At 39.0% G+C, this 13,135-nt stretch overlaps 1 protein-coding gene across 3 annotated transcripts in view; it reads left to right on the top strand.

The window, feature by feature from the left end:
* The window catches only part of Hspb11 (heat shock protein family B (small) member 11), a 29,459-nt gene extending 16,633 nt beyond the window's left edge, over positions 1 to 12,826 (top strand). For all 3 annotated transcript variants that reach the window (XM_041652612.1, XM_041652611.1, XM_041652613.1), the window contains exons 3-6: positions 6,622 to 6,728; positions 8,228 to 8,296; positions 10,510 to 10,553; positions 12,618 to 12,826. In XM_041652612.1, the coding sequence (XP_041508546.1) occupies positions 6,622 to 6,728; positions 8,228 to 8,296; positions 10,510 to 10,553; positions 12,618 to 12,731 (334 nt within the window). In that variant the 3' untranslated portion in view covers positions 12,732 to 12,826. The remainder of the gene's footprint in view (positions 1 to 6,621; positions 6,729 to 8,227; positions 8,297 to 10,509; positions 10,554 to 12,617) is intronic.
* Positions 12,827 to 13,135: the final 309 nt, after the last annotated feature.

The following is a 13,135-nucleotide window of genomic DNA, read 5'->3' as shown; positions in this document are numbered from 1 at the left end:
TATTATAGTTGAATCATATTAATGGATTCATACATATTGTGGTTGGAGTTTTTTTTTTTTTTTTAAGTAGGATGTTCCTAGCTGAAACAATTTATTGTGTATTCCAGGCTGGCCTCAAACCCATAGCAATCTTCCTGCTTTAGCTTTCCAGATGCTAAGAGTTACACATGTGCATCACTATGCCTGTCTCACATGAGATCTGTTGTTGATTTGTTTTGGGTTTTGTGACTTGTTTGTTTTTTTAATTTATGGGTATGGGTGTTTTGCCTGTACACTCTGTGTACCTGGTGCCCACAGAAGCCAGAAGAGCGTGTCAGATCCCCTAGCACTAGAGTTACAGATAGTTGTGAGCGACCATGTAAGTACTGGAAATCAAATTCAGGTCCTTTGCAGGAACAGCCAGTACTCTTATATTAGCACTTTGTTTAGCATAGGGACTGTTGGGCCGCTTCTCTCACTTACATGATTTTAAGGTTCCTCTATCTGGTAATACACACTACTATTTAACTTTTACTGTCAAACAATATTCAATTATGTCGATAGAGGACATAGTATTTATGCATTTTAAAGTAGATGGACACTATTTCTGCTTTTCTAATTTTACATAAAAACACCAGCTTAGGGCTAGTGAGAGGACTCTGTATGTAAAGACACTTGCTGCACAGCTTAGGGGTAGTGAGAGGACTCTGTATGTAAAGACACTTGCTGCACAGCTTAGGGGTAGTGAGAGGACTCTGTAGGTAAAGACACTTGGTGCACAGCTTAGGAGTAGTGAGAGGACTCTGTAGGTAAAGACACTTGCTGCTCAAGCCTGATGACAAGCTTGTTTACCAGAAAGAGCGCATCAGCAGTGTAGGGTCTGACAGATGCTGAAAAAGAGATGGAAACAGACATAAAAAGCTGTCAACCCAGAATTCTTTCTCTTGCTAAACATACTTCCAAAGATAATTTATTCGTTACAGGTAAACCTGCGTGACAGAAAGTATTAAAGGAATTTTGAAGAGGTATAATACCAGAAAAAAAAAACTATATGAAATGTACTAGAAATAAAAAAATATTTGGATAACTATATTTTTCTGAGTATTTTTGAGAGCTAGATAATCACTTAGTGATTAAAAAAACATTCTAAGCCGAGCGGTGGTACACGCCTTTGATCCCAGCACTTGGGAGGCAGAGGCAGGTGCATCTCTGTGAGTTCGAGGCCAACCTGGTCTACAAGAGCTAGTTCCAGGACAGGCTCCAAAGCTACAGAGAAACCCTGTCTCGAAAAACCAAAAAAAAAAGGACCAGAGCTTCTGCTCTGTCAACCTGGATAAACTGTGGATATTGATCAGTGAGCAGTCTGCTGCCAAAAACAAGACCAGAGCTACCCCAATCACTGATGTAGTATGATCCTGATACCACATTGTTTTGTGGAAGATAACGTTCCCTTAGCAACCTGTCATCATGAAAGCCAAATGCTTGAGAAGAAGAGCTGAGGAGATTAAGGGTTTTGGGAGTTTCTGTGTCCTGATGGCTTGAAGCCACATAAGGAGATTAATTAAATGCTAACATTCTTTAAAACAGAAACCCCTGCATAGAGATCAGTGAGATGGCTCATCAGATAAAGGCATTTGCCACCAGGCATAGTAACTTGAGTTCAGTCCTTGAGACCCAGACGGTGAAGGAAAACTGGCTTCAGAAAGTGTGTGTGTGTACATACACACACACACACACACACACACACGAAACTATAATCAAAAATTTAACATGTGAATAGGTTGAAAGTGAGTAAATAAAAAAATTATCTTCCCTGCAAACTATATATTTGAAAAAGGATTAGCTACATTCATAATAAAGTAGAAAACAAGACAAGATTTCTAGGAATAAAGGGGTATTTTATACTGTAAGAGGATCAATTACTTAGGAAGTTACAATTCTACATGTGTCTAATATATGTATGGAAGATGAATGAACTCTGCAGTTGGATAGTTTAACATTTGTCTCTCAATAAAGCTAGAACAACATGAGTCAATAAAGATTCAGATGATCTCAACAATGCTCTCAGTTACCTTGATTAATTGACTTGAAATACTGTCATCGCTGGGATATGAAACAAGCGCACATTGAATTTCCCTTTAGTGTACTAAAAATAAGTCTTGTGGATCTCAGAAGACTGAAGTCATGAAGAGAATGCTCTCAGCTGGGAGTGCTAGCTCACCCCTGCAGTCTTAGTACCCAGAAGACTTCCGGGCTACACAGGGAGGCCCTGTCTGAAAAAGTGAAAAAAATAAAACCAATATAAAATTTCAACTTGGGAATCTAGAAAAAGAAACAAATTAGACCCAAAGAAAATGGAAGTAAATATAACATGGCTGTGGATGTCTCTCAGTTAGTAGATTGCTTACCTGCTCATGCGTGAAGCCCGTGAGCATGATCTCCAGCTCTAATCTGTAATTCTAGTGCTCAGGAGGTGAGGCAGGAGACTCCTAAATTTAGGGCCAGCAAAGCTACATAAAGAGACTGTTTCAACAAGCAAACAAATATAGAAAGCATAAATGTTCGGTACTAAAAAGAAAGAAACCATATTCATACAAAGCCTGAAAAAAATAGCCATTACATTATAAATAACAAAATCAAGCTAATAAATTAAACTGTAAAAATGACACGGGGTTGGGCTGGAGAGATGGCTCAGCAGTTAAGAGCACTGGTTGTTCTTGCAGAGGATCCTGGTTCAGTTGCCAGCACCCATGTGACAACTCACAGGAGTTTGTAACTCCATTCCAGGCAACCCAGTGTCCTCTTCTGACCTCACACGATACATGGTACACAGATATACAGACAGGAAAACACCCATACAATAAAATAAAACTTAAAAATTAAATAATACAAGGTGAAGTAGAAAACTAGAACAAACTCCTACCCATTACAGAAACTATCAAACACTCAAATAAGAAATACCAATGTTTTACAAACCCTTATAATAATAAAGCTGGAGAATAGCTCAGTGATAGCCTACCATGTTTTAGGCTGCCTGAAATCAACCCTCAACACATGGGAAGGGGAGATTTTCCATCAAGTATTATGCTAGCATTTTTTCTGTTATTAAAACCAGGAAGAGCATCGCAAGAAAGAATATTGAAGACCATTGTTCTTTCTGAAAATAAATTGAAAATTTTTAATAAAATATTTTAAATTGAATTGGACATAGTAGCACATTCTTGTAATCCCCACACTGGAGAGGCTGAGGCAGGATCATCATGAGTTCCAGGCTGAGGCCAGCCTGATCTTTGTAGTAAGACCCTGTCTCAACCAAACAAAAACAAACAAACAAAAAATGATGAAAACCCAAAAAACTGAATTCAAAAAGTATAGTTTACCCTGAGAAAACAAGACTGATCCATTCATAATATCACATGAATACAAGGTGAAATTTAGAACATATTAGTAGAACGAGCACATGTCTATAACCCCAGCATTGGGGAGGTAAAGGCAAGATCAGAAGTTCAAGGCTCATCTTGGTTGCATAATGAGTTTGGGGGTAGCCTGGGCTATATGTATGATCCCTGCCTCAAGATTTAAAAGAGCTGGGGTTGGAGAGACAGCTCTGTGGTTAAGAACACTACCTGTTCTTCCAAAGGTCCTGATTTCAATTCCCAACAACCACATGGTGACTCACAACCATCTGTAGTAAGATCTGGTGCCTTTTCTGGCCTGCAGGCATATATGCAGACAGAGCACTGTATATAGAATTTTTAAAAAAGAAAGAAAAAAAATCTTATATTAAGAAAGCATTTGACAAACTCCATTGTTCATCTTGGTATCTGCTCTCAACCCTAAGAGAAGAGGATCTCTCAGTCTAATAAAGATATATAAGACCTTTTTTAGCTCAGTGGTAAAGCTGAAAATACTTTCCCCCTAAGATTGAAAAAAGTTCTTGCTGGTTCTGTCTTCTGGAGATCTTAGTGAGTACAGTAAGATGGGAACAGACATAAAAGGGAGAGAGATGAGAAACACAGCAAAGTTGTCTGTTCTCACATTATGTGGCTGTCTTCATAAAATTTACAAAACAAAACAAAACAAAAAACTGCCATGATGGCAAAAGCCTACATCCAAGCACTTGAGAAGCTGGGATAGGAAGATAAGACCAAGCTGGGCTTCATAGTTAAACCCTGTCTCAACCTCCTGACTCGAAAGATAAAAGGGAGGGGGAGAGATTAGTAGAACTAGTAAGTAAACTTGGTGCAAAAAAATCAAGGGGTTATTAAAATAAATTGTATTGCTGAAGCCGGGCGGTGGTGGCGCACGCCTTTAATCCCAGCACTCGGGAGGCAGAGGCAGGAGGATCTCTGTGAGTTCGAGACCAGCCTGGTCTACAAGAGCGAGTTCCAGGACAGGCTCCAAAACCACAGAGAAACCCTGTCTCGAAAAACCAAAAAAAAAAATTGTATTGCTGTATATTAATTGGAAGTAACGATTTGTGAATTTCACTTAGCAGTTGGAGATGTGGCTTAGTTGGTAGAGTGCTTGCCTGCATGCATGAAGCATGGGTTTAGTTCCCGAATGGTATAAAACTAAGTGTGGTGGTGCACACGCATAAGCCCAGCACTTGGGAAGTGGAGAGACGTGAAGCCGGAGGATGAACAGTTCAAGGTCATCCTCAGATGTGTAGCAAGTTTCAGGCCATCCTGAGCAACCTAGGGAAGCTTTGCTTCAAAAAAACTGTACAGACGCCTGGCAGTGGTGGCGCACACCTTTATCCCAGCACTCAGGAGCAGAGGCGGACAGATACCTGTGAGTTCAAGGCCAGCCTGGTCTACAGAGCGAGTTCCAAGGCAGCTAGGGCTACACAGAGCAACTCCATCTTGGGCTGGGGAGTTGGGGGGAGGCAGGGACAGAACAAGCTAAGGATATAGCTCAGCAGTACAGCCCTTGCCTAGCACATGCAAGGTCTCCGGTTCACGCCCCAGCACTGAAAAAGAAACTGCAAAGGAATGAGTAAAGTAATGTTCATTGCGTAAACCATTGCGTGATCTATGATAGAAATCAAAGCAGTTGTTGACTAAGGGAGTGTAGAAATTGTCTGGAAGAAAGAAGGAATTTCTGAAGTCATGGGAATGTTCTCTATCCTCACAGGGGGTATTGGTTACCTTAGTGAATTAGTTACATGAGAATATACATTTATCAAAACTCATTACACTTAAATTTTATTGTATTTAACTTTTACTCCCAAAAAAAGAAAGAAAAGGCTTAAATTGTTAAAATAGAAATGATTATTCCTTTAGCCAATGTCATACCTTGTAGGAGTAGGGCCCACTTGTTCTTCCTGGCCGCCTGGCTAGCTTAGCCCCAAAATAACCACACAGAAACTGTATTAATTAAATCACTGCTTGGCCCATTAGTTCTAGTTTCTTATTAGCTAATTCTTACATCTTAATTTAACCCATTTCCATTAATCTGTTTATTGCCACATGGCAGTGGCTTACCAGGTAAAATTCAGCATGTCTGACTCTGACAGCTTCATGGTGTCTCTCCGACTCTGCCTTCTTCCTCCCAGCATTCCGTTTAATTTTTCTCAACTACCTAAATTCTGCCCTATGAAGGGCCCAAGGCAGTTTTTTTTTATTAACCAATGAAAGCAACACAAAGACAGACATTCTACACCAACACCTGCAATAGACTATTTCACATATCATATTGACTATACAAATGTCTTTAACATATATATATATATATATATATATATATATATATATATATAAAAAGTGTGTGTATATGAGACCTGAATTGAACTTCATGTTTTTTTTTCCCAGCAAACATAGTTAATATACTATGGGTCCCCTACTGTAGTAGTTATTAAGAACATAAAAATAAAGAAAGGTTGGGTCTGGAGAGATGCCTTAGAGGTTAAGAGCACTGGTTGTTCTTCTAGAGGTCCTGAGTTCAATTCCCAGCAACCACGTGGTGGCTCACAACCATCTGTAATGAGATCTGGTGCCCTCTTTTGGTGGGCAGGCATACATGCCGACATAACACTGTATACTTAATAAATAAGTAAATCTTTAAAAAATAAGAGCCTGTTAAAAATACCGAAAGGCAAGTGCCTAGGTCCACAGGAGTCATAAAAGCACAAGAGATACGTGTCTAGGGTGGGAACAGATGCTGTGAGACAAGTGAAAAGCACAGAGGACATGATTCTCATCAGCTGGCGTTGGAGAAGGGACCATAAACTTTTGCAAGAGGAAGAAGGACTTTGGGGTCAAGAGAACTCATTAGGTTCGGTATAGAAGCATGTGTCTGCATGATGTGTTGGAGAGTGGTAAGCAGCTGGCTGTGGCAGCAGTGATGGGGTGGCATAATGATGGGAGGCAATATACTTTAACGATGGAACTGAAGAGGCTGGCTTTATAGTCAGTAGGGAAACGCTGGAGCCTTTTAGATGAGAGTGACATCAGTTCAGTTTCAGCATAAGAAGAGAATATCTGTCAATTAAAGTACTAAAGTTGGGGAGATTATAGGCAGAACTAAGTTAGAAAAGGATTCTAAAATAAGACAGTAACTTTTTAATATTTATTCATTAGAACATTATGATTACATTTTTATATCTGTTTATTCCTTTTATTCCTTTAAAATTACCATTAGGAATCCAGAAACCTTTTGGACCACCACGGGTATGTTTCCCCAGGAGTTCATTATTTGTTTTCACAAACACGTAAAGATTGAAAAACTCGTGATCCAAAGTTACTTAGGTAAGCAAATCACACTTAATTTTTTATTATTCTTTTAATTTTTCTATAGGCAGAGGACAGATGTCAACTTTTGGCAAAAGACTAGTCTTTCTTTACAGCATGGGACCGAGTTTCATTGCTGAAACGGGAGGTGGGAAGTATGGGTGGGTTTGCTACCTTCAGCACAATTAGCCACTCTTACCCTGTTCATTTGAGACCCTTCCGAAGCACATCATAATCGCCATGCAGTTTACTACGTGAAAGTCTTTGGCAGAAGATTCTGTTAGGAATGCTAGAAGTTGGCTTGCCAAGATACTAGGTTCTATAACATCTTCATCCTAGGTTCATTTAGCCTGTAGTTCTCAGATTCTTTCTGTAAATCTGATAACCCCAATTATACCCATTGGATAGTTTTGATTCGTCTATTGCTGATGATATTTTCTGAGGAGTAAGAGTAGAATCTCCCCTTGGAACATCAAGTCCTATCTGTAATACAGTGTATCAGACAAAATCATGGCAGGAAACAGAATAGATCCCAGATGTTTCCAATGAAGAGACTTTATTAATAGATCTACTTATGAAATCCTGGCCTGGGCTGCAGGAATGAATAAGGGATAATGGCCCTCAGAAACTAGCTACAGCAGGAGCCACTGCTGTCCTGGGACAAGGAAAGGAAAGTGTTACTAAAGCCCAGGGAGATTTGGGGATTGTACTAGCAGTGGGTCTGGCTAGGAGGAGCTGTTTTAGTCTTGAAGGGACGGGACCACTATCAAAGACATGACGTGAATCAGGACAGAGTGTAGATAAAATATTCTGCCCTCCAATCTTTTGGTGCATGCCTCTAGCCAACTCCACAGAGAAGCTAGTTGGTAAGTTAGTCCAGGAGATATAATCTATAGAAGTCAGCCCCTCCAGAATAGGACAGAGAAGGGGAAGGATGGTTCTGGGGGTCATGTGGGGACAATGGAGGAAAGCCTGTGCAGAAGGAAGTTAATTGGTGCTTGGTATGCTTCTGATATGAATGTGGAGACTCTACAGCCAGGCAGGCCTCATGTGTGGACTCTTGTCTGCATTTGCTAGCTTTAGTCCATTGGACACCTTGCCTGGCACTGTAAGCCTGTGTCCTCATCAGGAAGGTGGTTAGTAATACCTTTCTCATAAAGACTTCAGCCAAGAGAGAATGAACAAACATGCCTGACTCAAAGCCTGTTCTCCATAAAGGCTTATGACCATGGCTACCAGAAGTATCATAGCCAGATTCAGAAAAGCTCTATTAGATTTGTGCTCTGTAGTGATAAACACTGGCAAGATTGCCATCATTATACAGTGTTATATTTTGCCATAGGGACTTAAGGAAAAACAGTCATAGCATCCAGAATATGTTATTCCTGGTCCTAGCACTTTGTGTAATTAATACCCATCAATTTATGGCAGTCAAGCAGCAGGGAAAAGAAGAATGGAGACAAAAAAAAATAGAATTAAATAGCTAATTAACATCTCTATTCTGTTTATAATGCCAGTGCGAACCTTGAGGATTGAAAAGACCACATCTAAAGAGCCATTCGATTTTGAGCTGTGGGTTGAAAAAGGTGTGTATGTTGCCAGTACTGTTCTGAGTATGAGTGAGTAGATGCCTGGCCTCTGACTCTATGCTATCAGTTCAACTGCATTTTGGTAAATAAATGTGATTTAATGATTCTTTAACACAGATAAAGCAAAAAAACCACATATTTTGTAGTCTTCTTCATGTGCTGTTTATATAACAATTAACATTTTCAAAAATAGGGATGAAACTGGGCAGTGGTGGTGCACACCTTTAATCCCAGCACTCAGGAGGCTCTCTGTGAGTTCAAGGCCAGCCTGGTCTACAAAGCGAGCTCCAGGATAGCCAGAGCTACAAAGAGAACCCCTGTCTTGAAAAACTAAAAACTTAAAAAAAAAAATAGAGATACAGAGATGACACATTTAAGACTTTTGTGAGCTAATGGCTTATGTATGACAAACATATGTTGGTTTTGTACCTTTTTTTCCTGATTAATGGTACTGTTTAATTATCAGCTAAGCCGGGCATGGTGGCACATGTCCTCAGTCCCAAGATTCAGAAAGCAGAGGCAGGGAGATCTCTGAGTTTGAGGCCAGCTTTATCTACATAGATCTTTCTAGGCTACCCAGCATGACATATTGAGTCCCAATTTAAAAAAAAAAATTCTTTTCGATAAACATAACCAACTAAATTGCTATCCATTTAAGCACAAACATACAGAATAACTTCATGTGTTTATCTCCTTCTCTTAGAAAATATCGTGAAAACAGTAGAATAAAAACATATAAAACTATAGCGAGAAAAGAAAACATAAACCTAGTAAACCAGGCAAATGTAGATCAATAGATGTTATTGCCAGAGGGACAGCAATAACTACTAGAACACAGCAGATTAGGTTGTAACATAGTTCCTTCTGAGGAAAATATCAAGAAGTAAGCTAATTTATTATATGGATCTCCAGGAAGGCCTAGAGTTTGAGAGTAGTGGGTGATGTGGAAAGTATGAATGAGCCTAGTTCATAACTGGTTTCTTACTTTAGCAGTCTGCTTGCTATTCATGTAGTTAGACCAGGGCATGGGTATTGGTTAAAGAAACCTAGATTTATCCTTACTACAATATAAACTCAACTTACAGATAAATAGGAAAAAGAGTATAAACATAAAATTCCAGAAAAAAACAACCTAAATTTTTTAAAAAAGAATTATTTATTTAATGTGTATGGATATTTTGTCTGCTTGGATATCTATGCACCACATCCACATCTGGTACCCACAGAGGCTAGAAGGTAGGCGTCAGAGCCTCTGAGACTGCAGTTAATAGACAGTTGTGAACTGCTATGTGGGTTCTGGGGTCTGAACCCCAGTCCTGTAGAGGAATATTTAGTGCTCTTAACCACTGAGCCATCTCTTCAGCCCCCACCTTCATCCCCCCCCTCCCCGCCACCTCCCACCCCGCTTTTTATACATGTTTTTATTCTGTATGTAGCCTAGGCTGGTTTAGAACTTACTATTATCAATCCTTCTGCCTAAGGCTCCTGAGTGCTGGGATTCCAGGTATGTACCCGATACCAAGCTAGAAAGTGGAAAACATTTACTGATTGGCAGCATAACTAGAGGAGAAGGCACAGAGGAAGACAAGGGATAATAGTTTTTCATTGTCTAAGAAAAGCATTAGGATGGAGAGAAAAGGTCTCTGGGATCTTACTTCCCAAAGTCTTCCCCTTTGGTCCTGGGTAGCTTTTGAAATTCTGTACATTATTTGGAACACATTAATGTCAAAAGGTATTATTATATTAATTAAATAGTTCACACTTCTGAATACTCAAAATAATTAACTCATGGCTAAGTAAATTATTCCAGTTGTATATTATTAAACTTAAGTGCCAGGAGAGATCATGTTACAGCCATTCTGCCTCACAGTGAAGTTTTCCTGTGGGAAAGATGGTTTCTTCCATAAAAGTCTGAAATTACTGTTAGGAGCTTGATCAATAAAAGCAGGGGGAGAACCTCTACATTTTATCAATTTCTTTCTTTATATTTACATTTGAATTGTCTTTTGTTTATACTGACTAGAGTATTTTATAGCTCATTAGTTGTTTTAAAGTCAAATGTCTATATCAAATCAACCCCTAAGTAATGATAATTTCTTTCAATCTGACTTTAACTTATAGTTTGCCAAATAATTTTGCTGCTCACAAATTTCCATAGCTATCCTCATATCTTTGAACCTTAATCTATTTTTATTAAATTTGTGTTTTAGATTTGGTACACACGGAGGGGCAGCTTCAAAACGAAGAAATTATGGTAAGTGTACATACTTTTTAGAGATAAGATTATCTTTAGTGAGCCCAATTTAGATTTTAAACTTTCCTAGTATGAATTATTCATGATGAATATCCTCATGGTATTAGCAGCCTTTTGCCTTCTTAACCATTAGAGATTATTCTCAATAATATTATTAGCTAAATGTATTATTAATTAGGCTCTTTTTAAAAACCAATCTTGGAGAAAGTGTCTGTATGGATAAAACAGAATTGAATTCATTTATTTGTTTTATTTTGCTCAGTAATTTATTTTTAAAGTATTTCTTTACTTTCTTTCATATGGTTCTGGGGGCCATTTAGAATAGGATACTAAACATGTTGAGATGTCAAAGTTGGGTGTTAGTTACGCATGAAAGGACAAGAGAGGTTTAGATAAGGGAACTGGAGCATAGGATCAGCAGCAAATAAGCCAGAGACAGCTGAAGTGGAAATGAACCAATGTTTTCCGACAGCATTCCGTTGGACTCTCCTGTCAAGTGGAATGAATGCCCACTGACGTCAGGAGTCTTTTGTCTCTGCTAGTTTGTCATGCCCTAGTTTTAAACACACAGGAACTAGTAAACCACTCCAAGTGTGTTTAGGTGCCAGTGCTGGTGTTCAGCTGCTTTCTTCCAGAACATCTACCTGCAGGATTGTAGCTTTTCATCCTGCCCAGAGCAGCTGTGAAATCAGCATTTCAAAGACTCCTCAGAGGGTAGGGAGAGCTCAGTCCTCTTGCAATACAAGTGTTAAGACTTGAGCTTGCTCTCCAGCACCCACAGAGATGTGGAATAAGGTGGCACCCACATGTAAACCCAGTGCTGGTGAGACAGGGACAGAGGGATCTTTGTGGCTCACTGACATACATGCACACACAGAAACTCCATGGCAGTGTTTGAATCCCACAGTTCACTTTTCTCCCACCTAAGTTCATCCAGTATCTGGAGAGGACAGTGGGATTCCCCACTTCAAAAAAAAAAAAAAAAAAAAAAAAAAGATTAATTTTGCTGAATTTTATGGCTCAGGTTAGGAAGCCTCTGCATTCTTTTGTATTTGTTGAGGACTCACTGGGGAGGGTTATGGAACGTTTGGAAAGTGGTGAGGTGGAGTGGGCACTTTATTATTGCCAGCAGATCAGCTCTATTCGGTGTTCTAGCTGCTGACCATAGACCCCAGATGGTACAGCAAAAACGTGTAGAAAACTTTATATCATCTTTTAAAACTTAAGATTATATCCCAAGCTTTATAATTATGCTTTTAAGGTAGTATTTACATATTTACATATATTTAAGATAGTTTATTTTTTCTCTGTCATTACAAGTAATTCCTAGGGAACATTAGTACATGCTCTGAACATTATGACCTTCACCTTTTTTATTTTTAATTTTCTAGGATTAAATTTTATGGAATGAAATTGCTGGTCACAAGATATATATATATCCAAATTGGTTTCCAGGGAAATTATATAAATGTGAGAATGTAGTCATGCTTCAGTATAGTATATTCCAAGTCATCGCTAACCGGCAAAAACCGCTTAGCATGAACAGTACTTTAGAAAGACACTTGTAGAGGCTGGAGAGATGGCTCAGTGGTTAAGAGCACTGCCTGCTCTTCCAAAGGTCCTGAGTTCAATTCCCAGCAACCACATGGTGGCTCACAACCATCTGTAATGAGGTCTGGTGCCCTCTTCTGGCCTGCAGACATACACATGGACAGAATATTGTATACATAATAGATAAATAAATATTTTTAAAAAAAGAATCCAGAATCATTTTTCAAAAAAAAAAGAGAGAGACACTTGTAAACAATTGGTCAGCAGTGTACATTTTTGTAATGTATAGTCCAGTCCTCCCACTGTGTATCATAAAACCAGGAGTGATAGATACGATGCTGACTCACTCCCAGACAATTGCTGGATGGAGCTGACTTATCTTTGAACGCTGTCTTACATTTTGTTACATGTTAGAAAGCTCTCTTCATCAAAGCCTTTCTTCTGCCAGCTGCCTGTTAACAGATTGCTAGCATTGCTAGAAACATCCATATTGATTTTTTTTCCCCCTTACAGGCACGAGATGGCTATGCCACTTTCTTGAGATTCATTATTGTTTCAGCCTTCGACCATTTTGCATCTGTTCATAGCATTTCTGCAGAGGGACTAGCAGTCTCAAACATTTCTTAGTAATTACAACAAAATTCTCTGAACTACTCTAAAGATATATTTATAGAAACACAAAGTTATCTTTGATATGTTTGCTATTAAAGAGATTTGTATCACTCTGTTTCCATGTTTATTCATATTTTCTTCAGTATTTTTGGCAAATTCTGGTTACATGAATCAGCACTGTTGGCGGCAATGAAGAAATTTTGACTTCAGAATGCTTCATTAAATTTATAATTCATTGTGCCTCTATAGCATCTACTATAGAGTTTCTTAGCTCTCTGTGCACTAAGTTTCTAAATTATTAAGTGATTGTTGTAAAAGCTGAGAGAGCAGTGTAAGCAGTAAACAGTGTGGGGGTATAGAAGAGGGAGAGTATGCAGGGAAGGTGTGACTAAGTCCCAGGACCTAGCCAGACTGAAGGG

This window comes from Microtus oregoni, unplaced genomic scaffold, assembly GCF_018167655.1.
Source record: "Microtus oregoni isolate MIOR12 unplaced genomic scaffold, Mior012 000005F_ref0000423, whole genome shotgun sequence".
Lineage (NCBI taxonomy): Eukaryota > Metazoa > Chordata > Mammalia > Rodentia > Cricetidae > Microtus > Microtus oregoni.
The sequence above is the reverse complement of the archived record's forward strand: the minus strand, read 5'-3'. Positions and strand labels throughout refer to the sequence as shown.